General features: G+C 39.9%; 1 protein-coding gene across 2 annotated transcripts in view; it reads left to right on the top strand.

The window, feature by feature from the left end:
• PDHX (pyruvate dehydrogenase complex component X) overlaps positions 1-25,530 on the top strand; it is a 103,712-nt gene that overhangs the window by 59,545 nt on the left and 18,637 nt on the right. For both annotated transcript variants that reach the window (XM_030560056.1, XM_030560055.1), the window contains 2 exons: positions 1,371-1,518; positions 17,656-17,714. In XM_030560056.1, the coding sequence (XP_030415916.1) occupies positions 1,371-1,518; positions 17,656-17,714 (207 nt within the window). The remainder of the gene's footprint in view (positions 1-1,370; positions 1,519-17,655; positions 17,715-25,530) is intronic.

Raw genomic sequence — 25,530 nt, 5'->3', positions numbered from 1 at the left:
TCAAAGGCTCACAAAGTTTTCTCTGAATAGTTGGGCCTGAAATATTGAAATATACATTATTTGGGGGGGAATTCCACCATGCTGGAATGCTTCAAGACAGGATCTATGAAATTGGACCATTCTGCTTCTAGAACCAACTTTGAAGTACAGCTGCAGTTTCAGGGCTGGTATTTGGTATTCTACATTGAAATAATGTAGGGTGTGACGTGTTTTTTTTTGTTTTGTTTTGTTTTTGGTAAGGTTAAAAAAAAAATCCAGGCCTAGATATTTTTTTTCTGTCATGATAAAAAAGTGCTTTGCCTTCAGCTATATCAGAGCACACTGTGATTTGTATTCAACATACAGTGTATATGCTGTATAATTTTGGAGAGTATTTCTTGTGAAATCCACATTTTTCCTGCGTCTGTTTTCATTGGCATTACAAGTAATTGCTTGCAAAAGAGTTCCCTTTCATCAAAAGGTTGTGAATACTGAATTGTGACATGACTGAATGAATTAGGCAGGAGAGGCAGGTTGATGACAGAGGAGAGAGATGTACAGTGAAACCTGTCTTAAGCAACCACTAAAGGGATTGATAAATCGATGGCTCAACAGAGCTTCTACTAACAGTCTTCTACTACAATAAAGGTGCAGCAGAACTATACTCTGCAGGCCCTAAACTATTGTAATACCACAGTGTTGATTTCACTAGCTGAGAACCAGGGCTGATATTTTTGGAGTAATTTGCTAGATCAGTAGGATTCATTGTACTCTGTAAACTGAAGTTATCTTGTTCCTTATCAGTGATAAGAAATACGGGCAGAATAATAGAAATTTGGTACACTTTTTTCCCCAAATGTATATGACTGTGAATTTTCTTTAAAGAAAATTGTTACTTGTCAGTATTGTCTGTGTGGACTACCAGTCTTGATTTCCTTTATCTGCTAAAGATCAGGTACTTATATAACATGTTATAGTACTGTGCCTAGAATCTCTGTGTTTATCCAGATTTAAATCTGGCAGGCATGGTGCAATGGAGCAAATATTCAGATTTTTTTTCAGCCTTCATTTTCTCACACTTCAGCTTTATGGAGTAAGATAAAATAAACACTGTACTTCATTAATTTCCTTGGTTCTGTATAACCTGTTTTGCTGGTCTGAATATGATTTTTCATTCTGCTATCTTTCAGCAAGAATAGAAAATTCAATTTATTTAAATTTAATCTTAGGCATATTAAATACTTCCTACATTTTAATGCGTTTTGAAAGTTGGGGTTGTTGTAAGTGAACAAAAGCTACCAATTGAAAAGCATTACTGCCCTACTCTTGTTTCAGCAGAGGAGTGTGTGTGTTTTCTGCCTGTGTTTAGTGTGCAAAATATTTGCTTTCAGGGTACGTTCACAGAAGTCCCTGCCAGCAACATCCGAAGAGTTATTGCTAAGAGATTAACAGAATCTAAAACTACTGTGCCTCATTCATATGCTACTACTGACTGTGACCTTGATGCTATCTTGAAACTAAGGAAAGAACTAGCAAAAGGTTGGTAAACGTTATTTATTAATCAAAATAAACTGATCTAAAGAGTACCCAGCACTAACTGGACTATCTTGACCTGCTATACAATTAGTTACATCCACACTCTGTACAGAGTGACTAGTCTTCTATATTGAGTTTCAATACTGGGCATTCAAATAAACTTTTTTCTTTGTGCTGCAACAATTTGTTTTTCTTAAAGAATTTTGTTTTCATTTAGACGCTTCCTGTTTCATTGTCCTGTCTTAAGCAACCACTTTGTGTTTGTTTCTGGGGAGGCTGGTGCTGATTGCTGTGTGATTTTCATGTATGTCTACAAATCTAAACTCAAGTAAAAGTTATCGTGGTATGGATTTTATTTTAAATTTTGATTTCATTCAGCATGTTGTTTTTAAAAGCCCCTTCCTAGAGAAATAAACTTACTAGTCAAGCTGTTCTAATGTGACTTGTGATTTTGGGTACCTTAATTTTAGGAAGCCCAATATCACTTCAAAAGGCCCTGATTTTCAGAAAATGTTGAGTACCCTTCCTAAGAAGACCATGCCCAGTTCTAATTTCTCAGGTTAGCATCTGAATTCAGTAATCATTCTGGAAGAACATTTGTCACTCTGTACATAGGAGATTCACTTCATACAATATTTCTTCTTTCATAAATTCATGGCCTATCTTCCAGAAGTTAGAATGCAGCCTAAAAATGACAAAATGCTTTGGCACAGATAGAGGTATAATCTTCAATCCTTAATTCTACTTTAGGATTCATCTGCTGTATTACACTTATCAAAACTGTCTGTTATTACATAGTCCTTTTTTTTTCTCACTGCATTGACAGACAAGCAAAAAATTACCATATGCTTCATCATCCTGTAGATCAGACACAAACTCTGTGATTGCTTGTGGTTACTGGAATCTGGCAGGTTCTTAGGAGACCAGAAGACTGCAATGTTATTCTACCAACCAGTATGAGAATGTTCACACAACTGTAGATTAACATAAGATTTCTAATTATACAGTAGGTTCTTGTTTCCTTCAGTCCTATCTCTAGAATTCATGCAGATTTTTCTGACTGACCACCTAGAGAGTAAATATGTGCTGTATTAAAATCTTGGCATATCAGGATGGATGCATTGTAGGTTGAATTCCTAAATGACAAATCTGTGTGTAGGATTGTAACGATGCTGTTTTCTGAGAGTGTCAATTAGGACAAATTACTTAGAGCAGAGCAGTTACAACCCAAAGCTAGAGTTCCTATACTATTAAAGCAAACCAAACCAGCCAGAGAGGACTTTGGTTTTATCCCATTAGCTAACCATAAGTCACACAAGCAATTCCCTTAGACACTCCAGTTTCCCAGTATCACCACCAATGCCACTCGTTATGGGGATGAATGGTTATGAAAACCAATACCCCAGTTAAAAAAAAAAAGGTTCTCTCGATCCCAAAGGACCAAGCCCCAGACCTGGGTCAATATACAAATCAGATCCTACCCACAAATCACACTGTTGCCAGTCCTTTAGAATCTAAAATCTAAAGGTTTATTCATAAAAGAAAAAAGATATCGATGAGAGCTAAAATTGGTTACATGGAATCAATTACATACAGTAATGGCAAATTCTTGGTTCAGGCTTGTAGCAGTGATGGATAAATTGCAAGCTCAGATTAAGTCTCTGGAGTACATTCACAGCTGGGATGGATCATTCAGTCCTTTGTTCAGAGCTTCAGTTTTTAGCAAGGTCCCTCAAGAAGTAAGAAGCAGGACTGAAGACAAGATGGAGGAGCTGCAGCAGCCTTTTATAGTCTCTTGCCATGCGGTCTCTGCTTTTTTGTCCCAAAGACAAGCAATCCAGCACATGGCATAGAAAAACCTTAGAGTTCTGTCCACAGGCATGTCCCTGCATACCCCTTGCTGAGTCATGAATCTGCCTTCTCTCAGTGGATCAGTTGTATAGCTGATGGGCCTTAATGGGCTATCAAGCAGGCTAGACAGTGCTGACACCATATTGTCTGGGGTTCAGAGTAGCAGCCGTGTTAGTCTGTGTCCACAAAAAGAACAGGAGTACTTGTGTACCTGAGGGCTTGTCTACATCAGAAAGTTGCAGCGCTGGTGAGGGAGTTACAGCGCTGCAACTTTGAAGGTGTACACATCTGCAGGGCATCACCAGCGCTGCAACTCCCTGTTTGCAGCGCTGGCCGTACTCCCGTTTTGTCTCGGGTGTAGAGGATCCAGCGCTGGTGATCCAGCGCTGGTAATCCAATGTAGACACTTACCAGCGCTTTTCTTGACCTCCGTGGAAGGAGGAAGCCTCTGGTAATCAAGCTGGTCTCCTTTCCCGGTTTGCTCTCTCGTTCCCGGAACCCCGAGCAAGCAGGTCTCCTTCCCTGCGGTTTGCAGGGTGGCTCCGGGAACGTGAGAGCAAACCGCGGCGAAGCTGGTCTCCTTTCCCGGTTTGCTCTCGCGTTCCCGGAACCCCGAGCAAGCAGGTCTCCTTCCCTGCGGTTTGCTGGGTGGCTCCGGGAACGCGAGAGCAAACCGCGGCGAAGCTGGTCTCCTTTCCCGGTTTGCTCTCGCGTTCCCGGAACCCCCCTTGAAGCCGCCCAACAGCGCTGCAGTGTGGCCACATCTAACACCACTTGCAGCGCTGGTTGCTGTAAGTGTGGCCACTCTGCAGCGCTGGCCCTATACAGCTGTACTAATACAGCTGTAACAACCAGTGCTGCAAAATTTTAGATGTAGACATGGCCTTAGAGACTAACAAATTTATTTCAGCATAAGCTTTCATGGGTTACAGCTCACTTCTTCGGATGCATAGAATGGAACCTTGTGGAACCATTCTATGCATCTGAAGAAGTGAGCTGTAGCCCACGAAAGCTTATGCTGAAATAAATTTAAGTCTCTAAGGTGTCACATGTACTCCTGTTCTTATTGTCTGGGGTGTTACCCAGAAGCATAGCACAAGTTTGAAATACAGACAGTATAGAGCCGATACTTATAACTTTAAATACAAAAATGATGCATGCGTACAGATATCATAATCATAACCTTGTCTTAGACACCTTATTTGACCCACTTTATACAAGATTTGGTGCCACTACAGGACCTTGGTTGCAACAATGATCTATACGATCCCAGTTCATATTAATAACATCACAAGTATGTTGAGGGAAATCCTATTGGAAAAATACACACATGCTCTTTCCCACAACATACACTACTGGAAGCCTGGGTTTTGGTAGCCTAAAGCTGATGAAGCTACTGGGAAATGAAACGTAATCCAGTATGACTAAAAGCTTTGTGTGGCTTTGTCTTCAATAGGAAAAAAATGTGTATTCTTAACTCATGTTAGTTAGTACATGGTAACTAACAAGGTAAAATCCTAATGAAGACAAGGCAATTTGTAGTTTTAATATGAACTAGGAAATCTTATCTTGAATTCAGTGTGATTTATGCATTAACTGTAGTATTTACTTTAAGCACGTCAGAAAATGGAATTTCTGTCCTGCAGAAAATTCTGACTGTTTGGAAAAACTTCAGTTTGGAAACTAATAGTTTCACTTTGATAATGCTGAAACATTATGATATAATATAAAATTAAATATATAAAAATGTAATAATATAAAAGTTTAAATGAATCTAAAGGGAATAGTCTAAATGACTACTTTCAAATGTTTCTATCAAAGATTTAATCTAAATTAACACATTGCTGCAAAACATTTTAGAATTTGATGACTCTGCATTTTCTGTCGGAAAACTGTTTAAAAATTTTCTACCGCCTTTATTAAATATACAGATTCTAGTACTCTGCTGAATTGGGGCTGACAAACAAAATCCTACTGTTTGGTGGTGAATACTGAGATTTTGTGAATGTATCCCACTCGAGAGTTATACCTCAGCTCTATTCATGGGGCAAAGACATTTTTTAAAGAACTTCTGTTGTCCAGGGTCACCCAAGTGAAGCTGTATTCCTTATATTTGGTGAACTATGTAGACTTGGGAGTTTTCATTGCCTTTGAAGAAACAAGCTATTATATTAGCTGACTTTAGTCACTGTTTGTGGGTACGAAGGAACACATTGTACGTGTGGCAGAGGAAAAATTTAGGCAGCCACTTAACAATCCCTATATTTATCTACTCAGAAATCTTCCCTCATTGTACCTAATGTAACAGTTGCATTGTTTTTTGTGAATATATCCAATATTTTTAGTTACCCTCAGACACAGAACTGAGGATATTATTATTATGAGTATTTGTTATTACAGCCACTTATATGATCTAGAGAGAGAACATCACCATAAAACAATCTATTTTTTAAATGCTCTTACTAGAAATGTGAAAAATATCTAAACTGTTTCCATCAGACCTTGAAGTCTACAGGCTAACTAGCTCAAACCAAATATAAAACTCAGTATGCCATAATGTCATACTAGAGAGGCTACAGGTTTATCATGATCCAGGACATATTGCTCTTTAATAAATCTTGTTAGTTAGTTAGTTAGTTAGTTAGTTAGAATTACTTACTTACTTACTTACTTACTTACTATCTTCTGGTTTAGCCAAGTAGGAACTTTAGCCTGAGGCAAAGCTTCTCTTCTGTTCTGTAACACAGTGCTTTATTATTCGATCACATTCTTTACTGTGTTCTATTTAAAGGACTAGTTCTGATTAATTATTCATTTTAATAAGTTCATATACCACCTACATGAAGATGAAACCGGTCTGGTAAACTGTGGAGTCATGTGATAAATACATATAACATACACGTTTGACCTGCCTTCTGCTCACTAATCTATCTCTTAAGGATTTATTCTAATGTTGTTAATATCTCAGTAGTTGCAAACACTTGCCATAATTCTTAATCAGCCTGCTCTGGAAAATTTTCCTTAGTCTCCCCCAAAATGTAAAATTTTCTTCACGATGATGTGCAAGATTCATTCCTGCTCTAGCAATATCTTTTCTGTACATAAAATGTCATTACATTAGTGTCTGTCTTGCATCCCTGCAGAGAACTTAAAAGTCTATTCTCCCACTCAGTGGAGTCCTCTGTCTAATTTAAACTGGTTATATCTGAATCTCTCACTTCCATCAATTGTAATCACTTTATTACTTTTCATTTTTAGGGGAAAAATGCTTTAAATAATTGGGAAAACAATGACTGCTTCTCCTTTTAATGAATCTGGTAAATTTTATGTTGATGGAAGGCACATGTAATCACTTACAAAGTTTAATTTATCAGTGTATAAAATTCAGATAATCTAGGCACACAGATCTATCTTTGTCACTTTGCAAATCTAATTTTGGACCATATTGCTGTGAAATCTCATTTTTTCTCCACCCCCAGAAGTGTAGACTTCATAAACCCAGCAGCAAAGCTCAGCTCTTCTTAGTTTTTTTTAAAATGTGTTTAAGAACTCTCACAAATAAAGTTTAAGTAAGTAAATGTTAGGCTGAGCCAAGTCTGTTAGTGAATTAGGATTAGAATTCTGAGTATCACTTCTTTTACATCAAAAGAAAAATTTGTCTTTAGCATGTCATAATATTTTTTTTAAATGAATGGTGTATATTAAGTTTTAGGAAGATGCAGCTCTGTTCTTCAATGATTTTTATGGAGAAGTGTGTGAATATCGACCTTTGTTTTACACAAGAAAGTATATAGGTAATCAACAGGTTTCTGATGTGATTTCTGACTCAAATGTTTTGATTGTTTTCCTTTGGTCATTTGTGTCGGATGTATATATGTTCTCAACTGTTGTTGAGCCAATTTTAATATCTGTACGCTCTACATCACATCATGCTACACATTGACATGCTACTACATATGAGAGGAAGCTTTATAAATCCAAAGAAGCTATATACAGCATTTGCATTTTATCTTAAAGCTTTCCGGCTGTGTTTTATCATCATCATCATCCTCATGGCTTAAAAACTTGTAGGACCAGATTCAGCCAAGGAAAGTGATACCTTAGCTTTCAAGGTGGCAACCCTGGCGGGGGCCTTTGACTACACAATGCCTTCCTAGAGTGATATTGCTGATTCAGGAGATGGTGCAGCCAGTAGTACTGATTAAATATGTTCCCTCGCCAGCCTTCACCTGATTGTAAAGCTGTGCTCCTCCACCAGAATTCACAAGACAGGACCACGCTGAAAAAACAGCCCGCCCTTCCTGGTGGGTGAACCTATCTTGTACTAGGTGCATTAGCATTAGCTAGTGCAGGGAGACATCATAGCAGGTAAAGTGGGGGCGAATCTAACCTGTAATCTGGTTAATATACCATCCTATTTTTTGGAGAATAAAACCCAAGGACCTCACCACTGGAAACAAGATATGAAACTGAATCATGCATCAAGCACTAGGGAAAACAGAAACAGCAAAACGGAGCAATAAATACAGTAAAATCCAATGCACAGAAATGCAGGTAACAGAATCAAGGTAGTTTCCTAAAAAAAAAAATACGCCTCAGCACTTCTTCACAATGCTCAAAATACCGAGCTCAGCAGAGCAATCTAATAGCTGAAAAGATGCACTGAATATGAGAAAATGTACCAGTTTGACCACAAATATACATCATTCATTGAGGAAGTAAAGATACCCACTTGACAGAAAAACACACTGCATGCCACTTAAATCAAATATCAAGAGGATTTTAGGCCAGAACAATAAATAAACTTTAACATACCACTCACTGGTTTTGCCTCAGGCCCATTACTTACTAAAGTGAGCTGTAATCCCTGCTAATACTCTCTAAAGAGTCTTATCACTTTAGTGTTTTAGTTACGCATCTTCACGTGTTTGATTTTTTTCTTGTACCCAGATGAATTTCATGCTGTTTGTTAGCAACTCCACAAAATACAGGGCTGTCTACCAGAGCCTGTTTTAGGGAATTGGGGGCAGAAAGAATCCCTTTCTTTGCTCCTGTGATGCCATTATGTAGCATGTACAGTTCACTTAACGCTTCCAGTGCCTTAATGAATGAGATGTAATCTCAGTAGAACCTTTTGTTCCACAGTGAACTCAGGAAGACAAGCCCATCAAAGCTTGCTTGCTCTATTGTATGAACTGTCTGCCCTTCACTTGAAAGCTTCATAGAATACCAGAGTTGGAAGGGACCTTAGGAGGTCATCTAATCCAACCCCCTGCTCAAAGCAGGGCCAATCCCCAGACAGATTTTTGCCCCAGATCCCTAAACCCCCTCAAGGATTGAACTCACAACCCTGGGTTTAGCAGGCCAATGCTCAAACCACTGAGAGCTATCCCTCCCCGCAAACACATTAGACTTGTTTTAAATAAGGAGGCTAAAGAAAATAATATGGACTGGGTGCCTCTGATCCAACTGGAAATGATACTACTTGAATGATATTCTGTCCTCAATTTGTTGAAACATCTTTCAGTTGTAACAACTTTGTTCTCCTGATGATCTGCATTGTGAGAAACCAACAAACTTTCTTTACTCTGAATAATCACCTAAACAAATCATTAACATGGTCCCAGTCATGGGTCATCCATCAATGTACAAATAAGAGACTAATTCATGTATAGATTTAGCATGTGAACTGTTTTGTAATATTGTTCGTTTGACTTCAGTGGGAGATGCCCCAATTTACACCAGTTCATTTGCCCACATAGGATTGCATTTTAGATTTGGCGCAAGATGTTACATGACTCAAACCCTGTGTTCATTACTTTTGTAAATTTAGTGCTAGAATGCAAACAGAAAGGGTCCTTGTGAGTAGGAACTTTGATTGATTGAAAGATTCTATGATATTTGGATTTATATATAGCTTTATTTGTGACAAAGTCTGTCTGAATTTATTGTAAGCATTGAATCATTCATGAAGCGAGATCATAATTTTTGTTTCATGTTTCCTTGTGGAAGTGGCTGAATACTTTATTTCCTTGTCATCTAGCACATAGTTTAGAACATTTTCTATAGCGATTGTACAGAACCCAAATAGGTGGGAGGGATAGCTTAGTGGTTTGAGCATTAGCCTGCTTAAACCCAGGTTTGTGAGTTCAATCCTGGAGGGGGCCACTTAGGGATCTGGGGCAAAAATTGATCCTGCTAGTGAAGGCAGGGGGCTGGACTCAATGACCTTTCAAGGTCCCTTCCAGTTCTAGGAGATTGGTATATCTCCAATTATTAATTTAAAACTAAGTTTCAGACATGTATAGATTTTCTAGAGCTTTACAATATGTCCTCCCTCTACCATTAACATTGGTTTAATTAGGTGCTCAAAAGCCATGAGGTTTAAAGAAAATGCATGTGAGCTGTTCTGTAATTCTTCCATTTCAATATGTGCTGTTTTCTTTCCTCTAATGGCAGATTGTCCACTGAAATTCCATTTATCTTCACCATCATAAAAGATTTTTTGGGCATTGGTCTCTTCTAAACTGTAGTTCTGTTCCAGTCAAAATGGTTTTTGGGGCAATGGGCAATAATCCCAATGGAATTTTCTTCAGCCATGAAATATAAAGTCATTTGAGCTCAGCATTCACTGTCATCTCACGAAATGGACACTTTTGTCCTTGCGGTATACTCTGTCAGCTTGTTCAGTGTCACACAGTTATTCACTTTGGGTCTAATCCTGAACACTGCTAAATGATTCCTATTAAAGTCTATGGAAATAGAGGCACTTGGCGGAATTGGGCTATTAATCTCACCGGGATTTTGTGAAACTTAGTCTTAGCACTTAGTGTGTGTAGCATATTGCATTTTCAGCTGAGCATCTCAAAGTGCTGTTCTTCTGCTACTTGGAGTCTTCTCTTTTTCTAGGTAAAAATGTCACCCCCTCTAGGAGTTGTATGTTATCATTCTGCTCCTGATCCTTTTGAAGTGGTAGATGGCAAAACTGCTGTTGATTTAAGTCTGAGCAGAATTGGACCCTGTCCTGTGTCATCAGAAGCGCGGGGTGAAGCTGGGAGCAGAACTGTGGCTTCCGCTGCTTTTCCAATCATATCAACCCTAAGAGGGTCTATGGGTTGAGGTTTGGGAGAGCTAATGAGAGGGGCTGGTCAGGGGGAAATCTCTGCTGAGGCAGGAAGTTGTTGGGAATACTGCTTCCAAGGAACTCAGTAGATCACCTAGCAGGCAGTGATTCTGATCCCATCACTGAACTCCCTCCCACTCTCAACCATCTGCTGCAGAGCTACAGAGTGCAGGTCTTTTATAATCCCCTGTCTGCAGTCCTTTAAATTGTTTCCCAGGAGAATCACATGCTCTGTGTTTTCCTCAACTCCCTCTACATTTGTTATCTATAGCATTTTTCTTTCAGATTACTTAGTATATTAAAGCTCTCTGTTGCACTTGTGAGTGCGAGAACTTTGGCAGAACAGACCCCAGGGTATCAAACTGGGCACTCAGAAAATGAGGAACATGTTGTGTCACCTGTGAAAAGTTTGGTTTAAGTGACTTACCCAGCATCATACAAGTACTCTGTGGCAGAGTCAGGGATCAAAACCAGTTCTGCAGTGTGGCATTCAACTGCTTAAACCACAAGACCAGCCTTATTCATGCAATCCCCTGCCTCATTCTGCAACAAATAAACAAGGGTCCTACAGACAACAATCTCTTCACTACAAAAACCTGATCTGTTCCTTGAGCCCTGTCCATCCTATGCACTGAATGCACTGCTATGGAAATAGCAACATTTACAAGTTAACAGAAAGTTTGACGGCTTCAGGAGATGCAGGGTGCACTTTTGCTATCCCTTCTGGAAATGAAAAGATGGACACTTGTTCACAATGTGTTCTATAGAATGGAGGTTTCTGCGTTCACACTGTGGTGAATCCTTCATTCGACGTTTGTGCATCAGGTGAGTGCATGTTCCATATAACGTCCTGGTACAATTGATGGTCATCTAGTGTCTATGTCAGAGAAAGAAAACAGGCAGTTTGATGGTGGGATCATCTATGGAGTGTTTGCTGTTTTTACATCAAAGCCTGCCCTGTTTCATGTTCTGTGAGGATGGTTGGCAGGTCTTAAGGTGAATGTGAGGCAGGTGAAGAAGGTTGTCATGGAGTGAGAGCTTTTGGCTAGTGAATAGTGCCTTAATATGGGAAAGCAATGTAGCCATCTCTCACTGCATAACTTGAGGAAAGATGTTTACAAGAACTGGAAGCCAAGGCAGCAGAGTGGACTTCAGCTACAAGTCTCAAAACTGCATTTAGCTGGATGTTGACACGGTCCGTAAGTGACCTTTCCCCCAGACAGGTGTGCAATATTCAGCTGTGGACCAAACTGTTTTAAACATAGAGGGGTATGTGTGCGTGTGTGTGTGCGCGCGTGCATGTAAAATAAATAAATATATATATATAGACATACACACAAAAGAATATTTAAACAATCACTAAGTATATCAGTAATAAATGCAAACTGAATACATATCATTTTAAAATAAGCATGTATTAGGTCTGGAGTAAAATTTTTACAAGTACCTAAATGACTTCAGATCCAAGGTCCCATTGACTTTCAACGAGAGTTAAACTCCAAAGAGCTTAAGACCCTTTTTAAAAAAAATTGGACTTTGGGTAAAATTTTGACAAGTAACTAGTCACATTAATTGCAGATAGTTTAATGAATATTGAACTTTTTCGTGTGACTATATCAATCTCAAATATTTAAATTACTCACCAAACAGAACAGGTAGAATAACATTCAACAATAAATTATTCATCACTAAATTACCTCATGATTTGACTAATTCTACCATTTATCTATGTTGCAGTGTCTCTTTATTGTTTCGCTTTTTTCATCCTGAATTTTTCTAACTTTTTTTTTTTAAAGAAAGAATTATTGTTGTTCTAGACACAAACCCCAGGTTTTCAGTAGCTTTCATGGTTCCATATGTAAGTGTTCTGTACAACAATGCCAACACCAAAACGAATAAATAATTTTCTTGTCTTTGGAGAAAGAGTGCCTAGCAATCCCCAGTCTGTGTGCACAGTAATCTATGTGCAGTTGGGTAGAGATTTTTGTCTAAAATGAAAAACATAGCTTTCATAATGTGTGGCATCTATTCCCATTAAAAGCTTAATATAGTCCTATGCTAAAAATATTTCACACTAATGGGATCATCCAGATGCCAGTGCATGATGATAAAGGGATTTTGATTTACTGAATGCTTGGCTTTTACCGCAAAGTTAATCAGCTTTGATACTATCACACTGCAACAGCAAAAAAGAATAATCAAGGGCTAGGTTAAATTTCTTTGCGAGTGGGTTGTCATGTGGATGCTTTTGGATTTGCCAAAGTTACCTTTATATAAAAATAGAGCAAAACAAGAGGTGGGGTTACCTCCTTTAAGAGGAGGACAAGTCACTACATTTATACTTGATCATGTCTAAATTCTAACTGGTGCCTTCTGCCTTTGGAATCTGTGAAGTAGGTTGACCCCGCCATCTTGTTTTGCTCTATATTTTACCTGGCATGTGCCCACAGCTTCCTTTTGCTTCTCAGTTAGTCTAAGAAAAACAACTTAAATCTAAAAATAATTTAATATAAACTTCAGCAACTTAAGCTAGATTTTACACTTTTTTTAAAAAAAATCTGTCCCATGTTGGGGGTGTGTGCATAGTCCTCTTGGTGTGACATACTCTAAAACTCATCGAGGGGATTACATTTTTTTTTAAATATTGCATAATCACTTGCTATTCCTGACACTACAACCTGTGAGTGAGTAGTTCTTCCATTTTACAGATACGGAAATTGAAGCACAGAGATGACAAAGGCACAGAGCTGGGACTAGAACTCAAAAATTATGGACTCCTAGGCTTGTGCCTTAGTGACTAGACTACACTACCTTTCCTCTTTAGTAAAGTCCCAGGGGAAAATTCAGCTGTTATATTCAGATTTCCCAGATTCTGATGGCATATGGTCTGATCCTGCTGTCATTGACTGACTACTTTTTAGCTGCTGGAGTACCTGGAGTATTTTCCTTTGGTTTTATTCCCTCAGATGAAATCTTACTCACAGGCTATCATCAAAGGGAGTTTGAGTAGATTTCAAACCACTAAAGGTCATAGGAGGAAATGGAATGGGTTCTACTCACAGAATTATCTTATAAAATGATTCACTTGCGTTTTGGAGTGGGCGCCTTAAAAAATTCACTTGTTTCCTAAGTGTTGCAGGAAGTGGAGGTGTGTGTGTGTGTGTGTGTGTGTGTGTGTGTGTGTGTGTGTGTGTGTGTGTGTGTGTGTGTGTGTGTGTGTGTGTGTAGGAAGGAGCCAGAATGTCCTTCAATGAAAACTGAGTTGTGTTCTGAAAATTGAGTTGTGATCTCTTTTTAATTTGGTTTTAGGATGGTGGTTTCTAACATATGATGAGGAAGCTGCTGTCCAGGAAGCAAGAGAATCCAGCATGCCCTAGACAGAGAGCTTTTATGGTTCTGATTTGTTATGAATATACACAACTAAGGTGGTACTGGTTAAAAGATGAAGTCTATTTTCACTGTGCCTTTGCACTAAGGGAAATAGACACTGACTTTTCTGGCTCAGCCAGGAATAATGTGGACAAGCTTGTGTCTCATACACACCTCTGCCAGTGTAGCTCGGTATTCATCTGTAACATCCCAGCTATTAGAATACAGTCCTGGCTCTCTTTTGGGAAGACAGTACCAATGATGATGATAAATACTGTAGATTAGTTATGTGGACAAAAGGAGACTAGGATATGACCCCCAACTTCACTAGTTAGAGTTAAGCAAATATCTCTTAATTATAGAGATGCAGCTTAATTTCCTCTGTTTGAGAAATGTTTTCAAACACGTGTATCAAGTGCTGTAAACCTAACCCCCTGAATTGAAGCATTTATGCTGCCTTGGGTGTTCAGGAGCCAGCAGTTACTATGACAATAGACTAGTCCAGCAAGCTGTAGCTTTTTTGATGATGTATTTAATACCCTAAAAATATCTCAGACATGTAGTGTAGATATACTCTTAAAGCAGCTAGGTTGTACTTCAGAGGTGGCTACATTTCATTAGCATGTGGAGCAGTTCCTGCATGTATAATATACTAGAGTTTGCAAAGTACCTTGGTAACTATCTGGAAAAAAGGATACATAAATGTAAACTAAATATTACATTAAATATATCAAACTACAGATTTTTTTAGTAATTAATTCACTGTAAGCCATTCTAGCAAAAGAAAACGTCTTCCCGTTTTAGTCCTAAAGACTTCCAAAGTATTGTTACAAAAACGTCTAATTTTTAACATGTTCTCCATAAATTATCTTGACGTTTTGACATATCAATGTTGTCTAAAGTTTGGAGTTCTAAGTGACTGGCATTCTTTCTCCATTTAAACTCAGCACTGTTTCTGTGTATTTATTCTGCATGCAGTGTTATAAAGTAAATCATTATCCCATTATAGTGAGTCAAGTGGAGATGTGGTCTGCTTTATGATGTCAAAGGCAAAGAATGAAATTTTTCTCATGGTGTCAACTGGAAGGATAGGATTGTATGATAAAGTTCTCCTGATTAGTGATTTTTTTTTCTTCTAGTTCCAGTTCCCATCTGAGAATAGCACATAACCGCCTCCTACATACAGTATGTGTGCTTGAAGGGAAAAAATATTCTCACATTCTGCAGTAATTTCATCTCTTCACTGCCAGGAAAGGTCTAAAGAGTGGATATACAGTACATTGTAAAGAGAGTGATCTATTAGCAAAATCCTTCCAGATCACTCATCAAAATCAGTTTGCTCATTATTCACTATTCTCCTTACTGTAGTTTCCCACCTCCACATTTAATGTCCAATTGCAATAACCGCTGGTGGAGCCAAATGGGTCAGCTTGATAATAAATAATTATGAAATGTGCTGCCAAGGCAGTTTTCAGAGTTGTATTAGTTTGTAGATAGGTCAAATTAGAGCTGGTGTTTGGGTTTAGAGCCTACAGCTGGGAACCAAAGGGACCTAATCCCACTGAATTTCTGAATCCCTTAAATTACTTGGAAAACCCCAACCAACAGCATCATTTGTTTCCATGAGAGTTATGCCATCTGGGTCAAAATCTTTCAAGAATGGTTGTTTTCATGATATTTTGGGAGGACACTGACTGGAAACAGAACACTGACTCATCCTATATTGGAACAGACCTGGAATCAACACAGTACAGGCACAATTGGATCTGGGGCATTGAATCAGAAATCCCATCAGTGGTGGTCACCAGTTCAAAACCCTTGGGGCAAAACAAGAACCTTTATTTAGAACCTATTTGAAAAGAGAATCCATTTTGCCAGATTTTCAAAAAAGTTCACTCAGCTACATGCACAATTCCCAGGATAGTGCAAGGTAAACATGGATGTAAATGACAGGTTGGAACTTTAACATACATTCCTGTCCCTCAGCCCAACTACATATTTATAAAGCACAGGACCTGATTCAGCAAGCACTAACTCATGAGTTACTTAAATATATGCACATAAATGGTTACGGGATTGGATCCTGTTGTTGTTTAACCATGTGAAATTTTGGCATTCCCTTAAAGGGTTTTTTAAAAATTAGAAATAGCTTGAAAAAATGAAAAATACAGGCAATTGCTAAGGTTTGCATCGGAACTTCAGTATTTAATGAACTAATTAAAAGATGAGCTCACACGTTAACTAATAGTGCATGGGTTCTTAATTCATGTATATCTCTTATTCATGTCCGACCTAAGCATTTGAAACAAAACAACCTCTGTTATGTTAATCTGACAAAAAGTGATTGCTCATGTGATGATTAATCTCATCTATGTCAGGACTAAGCATATGTAATGGCTGTGATATGAGTTGGAGGTTTCAGTCTAATTCATGGAGGGTGGATGTTCAAAAACACAAATACAATCACTAGCGCTTATGCTAATCTTGTTGGTAGTCCTAGCCTGGAGGCCAGGGTTTGTGAAGCAATTAATACTGAATTCCCTCTAGAAGCTGTTAACACCAGGTTCCCATTCATTCATAGGTGAGTGCAGGGCCGGTGGGAGGGGAGAGTTTTTTTCTTGATTTCCAGGAGGTTCCTGTTGTGTGGAGGAGACAGAGGATTTTGGTTTCTCCACTCCTAAGTCCGGCACTTCTGTAAAGGCACTAGATCAACCATTAATATGTTAGTCCGCCCCGCCCCCTTAAAAAAATACAGCTGTACCCCCGATATAACGTGACCCAATATAACACTAATTCTGATATAATGCAGTAAAGTAGCACTCCGGGGGGGCAGGGGGAGGGCTGCGCTCTCTGGCAGATCGAAGCAAGTTCAATATAACGCGGTTTCACCTATAACGCGGTAAGGCTTTTTGGCTCCCACGGACAGCGTTATATCCGAGTAGAGGTGTAGTTAAGCCATCAGATTGCTCATCAGCATTGATTAAAAACTGAACACACTTTTTTTTTTCCATCCTAAAATACACAGTAGGTCATTTTTGAAAATAAGATATGTCTTTGCCTTTGGAAACAAGATATTTCTGTGGTGTGATATTTTCCCTGTCAATTAAGAGAATTTTGGAGAACAACTAAGTTTGTTCCCAGAATAGACATTTCTTGTCAACTAACACAACTAAATTAATGGAAACTAATTGTTCTAAAGTTCATGAATTGCAGTTCTCCTAATTGCTTGCCTCTCCATCCACATCTGCTGGTTTAATTTTATCCTTTGTGCTTTAAATACTAGTGAAGCATTCAGTCATGGATGGTTGTTTTTTGTTTTTTTTTTCCATCTCTAATTTTTATTAGGGCATCTTGACTGTTCTTTCCTTTTCCTTTGCCTATATGAGAATATTCCCAGTAATGTATTAGGCAGTGCTTTGTCCATTCACATCTCCCTCATCTGACACTTCAATATGGAAACAAATAAACTGGAGTATCTTCTAGAGGAGACTATGGGTTTTCTCCTTTGTCTGTTGTGGAATTAATAGGACACTATTTCTGAACTGCTCTTTCCTTGTGGTAATAGAAGCCTTGTGCATTGTGTCTAGAATGTATGCATTTTATATAGTGCTTACATGCTGTGATTATGTGTAACCCAATTATTTAATTATTTGTGCCAGTATGACTTTCTAAGAGTCCTAAAGACTAATTGACTGACACACTGGAATATTCACTCATGAAACTGTCTGGTTTGTAATTTCTGGAGCTACAGTGGTAACCACTACTCATAATATTTGTATTTATTTTTCCTCTTACAGATGATATTAAAGTATCAGTAAATGACTTTATTATCAAAGCAACAGCAGTTACCCTCAAAGTAAGTAAATAATTTACCTTCAATAATATAGTTGTAGTATAAACTTTTTTTGAGGGGGACAAAAGAAGTATTGACAAAGCTTGTTTAGTACTATAGTATAACTGTATTTCTGTGCATTACCTCCTTTTTAGATGAAAGTATTGAGCATAGTAATAATGCTCAATGATCTGCACTGTGTATTGGTTTTTGACATGGAATTTAAGGTGTTGGCATTGACTTAATAAAGTCCTAAATGGCCTATCATTAAGGCTAAGATTTTGTCATGCATATTTTTAGTCTTCTTTTGTATGGCTGGCTTAGAGCAGCAACTACAACTTTACCTGAAGTTGATCGAGTCAAATGGCTACGTGTCAGCAGTAGCCACATTTATTGCAGTGTTGTGGTGAAAGATGGTGGCCTTCACAGGGCCCACTCTAAGTGAGAATTCACAAGGAATGCCATCAAGTCGGCGACCGAACATCGCTCAGCGATCTCCCAGTCATCGGAGCAGTAACTCAACAATAGTTTTAGGGCTTGTCTACATCACAAAGTTGCAGCGCTGGTGAGGGGGTTACAGCGCTGCAACTTAGGAGGTGTATACATCTGCAGGGCATCACCAGCGCTGCAACTCCCTGTTTGCAGCGCTGGCCGTAATCCCGTTTTGTCTCGGGTGTAGAGGATCCAGCGCTGGTGATCCAGCGCTGGTAATCAAGTGTAGACACTTACCAGCGCTTTTCTTGACCTCCGTGGAATAAGCAGGTATCCCAGCATACCTGAGGAAGCCTCTGGTAATCAAGCTGGTCTCCTTCCCCGGTTTGCTCTCGCGTTCCCCGAACCCCGAGCAAGCAGGTCTCCTTCCCTGCGGTTTGCAGGGTGGTTCGAGGAACGCGAGAGCAAACCGCGGCGAAGCTGGTCTCCTTCCCCGGTTTGCTCTCGTGTTCCCGAACCCCTGTGCAAGCAGGTCTCCTTCCCTGCGGTTTGCAGGGTGGTTCGGGGAACGCGAGAGCAAACCGCAGCAAAGCTGGTCTCCTTCCCCGGTTTGCTCTCGCGTTCCCCGAACCTCCGTGCAAGCAGGTCTCCTTCCCTGCGGTTTGCAGGGGGGTTCGGGGAACGCGAGAGCAAACCGCGGCGAAGCTGGTCTCCTTCCCCGGTTTGCTCTCACGTTCCCCGAACCCCCCTTGAAGCCGCCCAACAGCGCTGCAGTATGGCCACATCTAACACCACTTGCAGCGCTGGTTGCTGTAAGTGTGGCCACTCTGCAGCGCTGGCCCTATACAGCTGTACTAATACAGCTGTAACAACCAGCGCTGCAAAATTTTAGATGTAGACATACCCTTAGTAAAAGTCAGGGATAGGTCACAAGCAATAAAGCAAAATTCACAGAAGCCTGTGACCTGTCTGTGACTTTTTTACTGAAAATATCCATGACAAAATGGGCAGCTGTGAGGGCCCCAGCTCAGAGTTCTGGGGGCCCCTACTGCCCATTGGGGCTTAGAGCTCCGGGGTTTCCTGCCCTGCTGCGGTTTCGGAACTCCAGGGTCCCCCTGCGGTGGCTCAGGAACGGTGGTAGTACCCTGCAGCTTCCAGCTGCCACTGGCTGAAGTCATGGAGTTCTCTGGAAGTCACCAATTCCATGACTTCTGCAACCTCTGTGACAAAATCGTAGCCTTACCTATGAACTGTATACCTGAGAGATTGCCTCTTTCCGTATGCCATATTGCTGCAGGTACAGAGACTCTTCTGTGACATTCAAAAGAGTAGTAGAGCATTCTCTGTGAGAATGCTTTGACTTTGAAACTTCCTCCCCTCTTTGGTCCAAAATTGCCTACATCTCATTACTTTAAGGGTACATTGCAAAGCCCATCTTGTTGCATAAGCATTTGAAAAGAGGAGAATTGGGAGGGTGTTTTTAATGGGGATGGGGAGGGAGTAATGTGTGGATTGTTTCTGTACTTTATTTGCATATTGCTGCAAATAACTGTTAGAGGATGCACTTGTTGTAGTTTAGCCATAATGGAGGTGTAGGTGTGTGTGTGTGTACTACTATTTATTTATTTATTTATTTATTTATTTTATTTTTGTAGTTTAGTTTATGTTGAGCACCCAAACTAGATGAGCAACTGCTCTTCCTACTGTATAGAAATCAAATGACTATTTTAGATTAAATGGTGGAGGCCAGGATTTTGGAATTGGAAGAAGTTCTGAGTGGCCATAGTGTATAGTACACTGATAACTTTGAAGTTCTAGGGGGCCACAGATTTGTTCCCAACATCAGGGATACTGTCTGTTTGCTAAATAGCACATAGCACAGTTTCTATCTACAGCAATTTACTAAAATGTAGTGTTCAAAATAAAAAATGGTCAATTTTTATGTATTCATTTCTTCTGTCAATAAAAGAATAAGTTAAATAATAGTATTAATGTTCTAAAACCCCTTTTTATATGATATGTATTTGTCATAGTATCTTTCCCCAATCTGAACCTTAGAATCCAAAAGTTGGGGTACCAGCATGAATTCCTCTAAGCTTAATTACCTGCATAGATCTGATAAGCTGCCACCAATCAGGAACTCCAGTACCTGATACACTCTGGTCCTCCCAAAACCTTCCCTGGGGATCCCAAGACCCAAATTCCTTGAGTCTTACAACACAGGGGAATAAACCATTTCCCTCCCCTTCTCCTTTCTTCCTCCCAGATCTTTCCCACCCTTGGTACACTAGGAGATCACCGTGATTCAGACTCCTTGAATCACAACACAGAGAAATCAGGTTGGTTCCCTCCGACCCCCGGAGTTATCCTGGAGAGATAGTCAGATTCAAGCTCCGTGAATCAAAACAAAGGGATTCCCCCTTCTCCCCTCCCTTCCCCTTCCCTGTTAAGTACAGACACAATTTCCTTGAGCCTCAACAAGGGGAAAAAATCAAACAGCAAAACTTTTAATAAAAAGAAAGGGAAAAAAAGTAAAAGTAAAAGTTATCTCTGCAATTTAGATAGTAAAAGTTACAGGGTCTGTCAGCTTATAGAAACTGGAGGAAAAGCCTCCTCCAGCAGAAATACAATTTAAAATACTTCCAGCCAAATACACATTTGCAAATACAGAAAACCATCAAAAGACTATAACCGCCTTTCTTACTAAATACTCACTATTCTGAATATATAAGAGACTGTAGCAGGGAGATTGGCAAGAAACCTGGTTGCATGTCTAGTCCCTTCCAGGACCCAGAGAGAACAAAGCCAAACCCAAAAAACACAAACAAAGGCTTCCCTCCACCGAGATTTGAAAGTATCTTGTCTCCTGATTGGTCCCCTGGTCAGGTGTTTGGTTCCCTGTTTGTTAACCCTTTATGGGTAAAAGAGACATTAATCCTTAACAATCTGTTTATGACAGTATTGCATAAACTTCTAAGTACAAGTTAATACTTCTAGCAGGTGCAGCCTGCTAACTGGGGGTGTGTCTGCACTGCCGTTTAGAGGTGTGATTCTCAGGGTAAGTAGACAGCCTTATGTTAGCTCAACACAAGAAAGTGTGCTAAAAATAGCATTGTGGATGTTGCATCTTGTGGCAGTGACAGCTATCGGGCTAGGCATCCATTCCCAGACCCAAGAGATTGGGCGGGCTTGGACTTGGGCGGCTAGCCCAAGTTGCTGCCAGTGTCACAACATCCATACTACTATGTTTAATGTGTTAGTTTGTGGTGAACTAGTGCAAGTCTGTCTGCGCATGCTGGGAATCACATCTCCCTTCTGTAGTATAGATATATTCTTAAAGCAACTATAACAGGTACGTTTCACTGTTGATTTTTTTCATATGTTTTACCATATGGTGTAAGGATTATGCATGTTGTTCATTTGTTATTTAAAAGGGGATTTCTGCATTTATTATTACAGAATGATCGACACCAATCAATTTAGGGAATATGATTTTCTGTTCTTAATATCTGAATTTTAGTTGATTAGGTTTTGCATTTTTGTTGACTGTCATTGCTAATCCAGCGTTAGGCTCTTCTACTGAAGGATTAGATTGCTGCTGGGCATTAAAAAATCAGCAGTAACATGTCGTCTTCCAGGCTCTTAACGAAAATTCAGCAATCTCTAATAACTGGATGATGATGAACAGCTTGTTTAGTACATTGTGTATATGAGCAGTTATAAATGAGTTGGCACATAGGCTTTTACTATTCCAGTTTTGATGCAGTTGATAACTAGAAGACATTTGTGAATTAAAATATATAAATTGGGGAGGGAAAATTGAATAGAGTATTTTAATGATGAGCTAATTTTGTGTGTATATTACATAAAAGCTATTTATTGTTTTGGAAAATATTTAGTAATCATAAGACTACTCCCACTCCATTCTACTATTGTGATGTTAATAAAAACAACCCACACTCAAATTTGATTTTTAGTAACTTAAAATGTTCAGAAATAATGAAATATATACATAGCATGTCAGAAATACGCTCTGTTATTAGCTAGTCAAAACCCCCCAAAGATTTTTGTTAAATGTTTGGGGATGTGGGAGATGGTTAATCAAAATAGAGTTTTTGACAAAATTGCATGAAAAACTTGAAATTCAGAATATTTTGACTACTACTACTTGATTTAATAGGAGATTTTTACATTTCCCTGACTGCTAAATGTATTCCTCTTTAAGGATACAAAATAATACATCACAATATCATAATTCTTCTTATCTTCATACACATAAGAAGGTGAGCTGTCATAAACAGATAGCTAAGGGTTAACGTCTCTTTCACCTGGAAAGAAGTATCTGAAGCACCTGACCAGAGGACCAATCAGGAAACAGGATTTTTTCAACTCTGGGTGGAGGGAAGTTTGTGTGTGAGTCCTTTGTTCTTGGTCTTCGGTCTAACTCTCTCTCGGCTCTGAGGGGATTTCTATTTCCTGCTTTCTAATCTTCTGTTTCCAAGTTGTGAGTACAAAAGATCAGATAGTAATTTATATGTTTTTTTTTTGTATTTACATGTCTATAGTTGCTGGAGTGCTTTAAATTGTATTCTTTTTGAATAAGGCTGTTTATTCATATTTCTTTTAAGCAATTGACCCTGTATGTGTCACCTTAATACAGAGAGACCATTTTTATGTATTTTTCTTTCTTTTTATATAAATCTTTCTTTTTAATACCTGTTGGAGTTTTTCTTTAGTGGAGAACTCCAGGGAATTGAGTCTGTACTCACCAGAAAATTGGTGGGAGGAAGAAGTCAGGGGGAAATATGTGTGTGTTAAATTTACTAGCCTGACTTTGCATTCCCTCTGGGTGAAGAGGGAAGTAATTCTGTTTTCCAGGACTGGGAACGGGGAGGGTGGAATCCCTCTGTTTAGATTCACGGAACTTGTGTCTGTGTATCTCTCCAGGAACACCTGGAGAGGGGAAGGGAAAAGGTTTATTTCCCTTTGTTGTAAGACTCAAGGGATTTGGGTCTTGGGGTCCCCAGGGAAGGTTTGGGGGGACCAGAGTGCCCCAAAACAGTCTAATTTTTTGGGTGGTGGCAGCTTTACCAGGTCCAAGCTGGTAACTAAGCTTAGAGGTTTTCATGCTAACCCCCATATTTTGGACGCTAAGGTCCAAATCTGGAACTAGGTTATTGACATGAGTAGCCGTGGTGAGATAGAATCCAGAAGCCAGTAGGAATATTATATTTTTCTTTTCTCTGCTAGGGGCTTTTTAGCAGAGAGAAATAGTTTGGTTTTAAAAGGGAACCAGACAGAATTTTTTTTTTCTGCTCTCTCTGGCAGTCGTGGCTTGCATATTAAGCAAGCAACCATTAAGGAGCTATTAAGGGTCTTTTGTCACACAATAGCACTCCCATTAGGAGGCAGATACCAGCACTATACTCATGCAAATAAAGTGGTTTTTCAGGTTTACTTTACATTGAAAAAATTAGCTAGAGAAAGAAAGGGAAAAAGGCACTGTTGCTAGGCAGACCCCAGGAGGCAACAGAGAACCTGCAGTTCAGAAGATAAACACCAGAGGGCACCCCAACACAAGAAAACAGGAACCATGCCTAACAAGACAAAAATGGAGGCCGAAGAACAAATCAAAGACGCCAAGCACAGGCGAGAGATGGAAAAAAACAAACAGGAACTAGAAATAAAACAAAAAGAGATGGAGATGAAAGAAAGAGAAGAACAGATCAAACAGGCAGCCCATAAAAGACAACAAGAAGCCAAAAATGCAGCCCACCATAGAAAACTAGAAGAAGAAGAGGTGGCCCACCGCCGAGACCTGGAAAAACAACAAAAAGAAATGGAAAAACAACAAAAAGAAAATGAAGAGAAGGAAAAACAGAGAAAACATGAACTGGACTTAGCGCAAGCTGGGCTGCATGCGCCAGCGAATCCTAACAACCCTTCTCCAATTATGGTTCCACAGCACAGGAAATTTCCCACCTACAAGGCAGGTGATGACACCGAGGCCTTCTTGGAAAATTTTGAAAGAGCCTGTCTTGGGTACCGCATCTCTGAAGACCAGTACGTGGTAGAATTGAGGCCACAGCTCAGTGGACCTTTAGCAGACGTGGCAGCTGAAATGCCTAAGGAGAACATGAACGACTATAAACTTTTTCAAACCAAGGCCAGATACAGAATGGGGATAACCCCAGATCATGCCCGTAGGCGTTTCAGAACCCAAAAGTGGCAACCGGATGTGTCATTTCCCAAACACACCTACTACGTTGGGAAAAATTATGAGGCCTGGATATCAGGACACAATGTTAAATCCTTGGAAGAACTGCACCTCCTCATACAAATGGAGCAGTTCTTGGATGGTGTTCCTGAGGACATAACACGGTACATACAAGATGGAAAACCCAAAAATCTCGCTGAGGCGGGGGAGATTGGAGCCAGATGGATGGAAGTGGCAGAAAGCAAGAAAGCTACTGTCAAAGGGAACGAATATCCCAGAGGGCACACCGACCATAAACCCTACAACCGAGGGCAGCCAAAAACCCCACCTACAACCCAAATAAAGCCACAGATGCCCTATTCTTCCACCTCACCAGTCTCCAGTAACTCACCTCGGCCCAGTGACCCATCAGATGGAAGATGCTTTAAGTATAATGAACTGGGACATATCAAGGCCAACTGTCCAAAAAACGCCATCCGAGTGCAATTCATTACACCACCATCACCCAAAAGATCCCCAGGCCCAGATGCCTCTCAAATACTCTTGGAGCGAAGGGAAAATTTGAGAGTGGGCGGAAAGAAGGTTACTGCATGGAGAGACACGGGGGCACAAGTGTCAGCTATCCACCAATCCTTCGTAGACCCCAAATTCATCAACCCAAAGGCCAAAGTGACAATTTACCCCTTCATGTCACAAGCTGTAGACTTACCTACAGCTGAACTGCCTGTCCAGTACAAAGGCTGGTCAGGAATGTGGACTTTTGCAGTCTATGACAATTATCCTATCCCCATGCTACTGGGGGAAGACTTGGCCAACCAGGTGAAGCGGGCCAAGCAAGTGGGAATGGTTACACGCAGCCAAACTAGGCAAGCTTCCAGACCCATTCCTGTTCCTGAGCCGTCCACAGACGCCCGTCTATGTTACCAGAGACCCAGACAGAGGTAGTGGACCCGGATTCCATGCCAACCACTGAAACAGCCACAGCACCTCCAGTCCCAGCACAGCAATTGCAACCACATCTTCAAACTCAATGCCAGAGGGCGCCAGCGAGCCAAAACTGGCAGAAGCAACAGACAGCCATACCCAAAAGGCTCAACCAGAGCCTGAAATACCCGCAGGTGCACCAGCGGAGAGCGGTTCACCAGCAACGGAAACAACCCCATCACCTACATCGCTTCCAGAGGGACCAAG

Source organism: Gopherus evgoodei, chromosome 4 (genome assembly GCF_007399415.2).
Source record: "Gopherus evgoodei ecotype Sinaloan lineage chromosome 4, rGopEvg1_v1.p, whole genome shotgun sequence".
Lineage (NCBI taxonomy): Eukaryota > Metazoa > Chordata > Testudines > Testudinidae > Gopherus > Gopherus evgoodei.
Note: the sequence above shows the minus strand (reverse complement) of the source record. Positions and strands in the feature narration are given on the sequence as shown.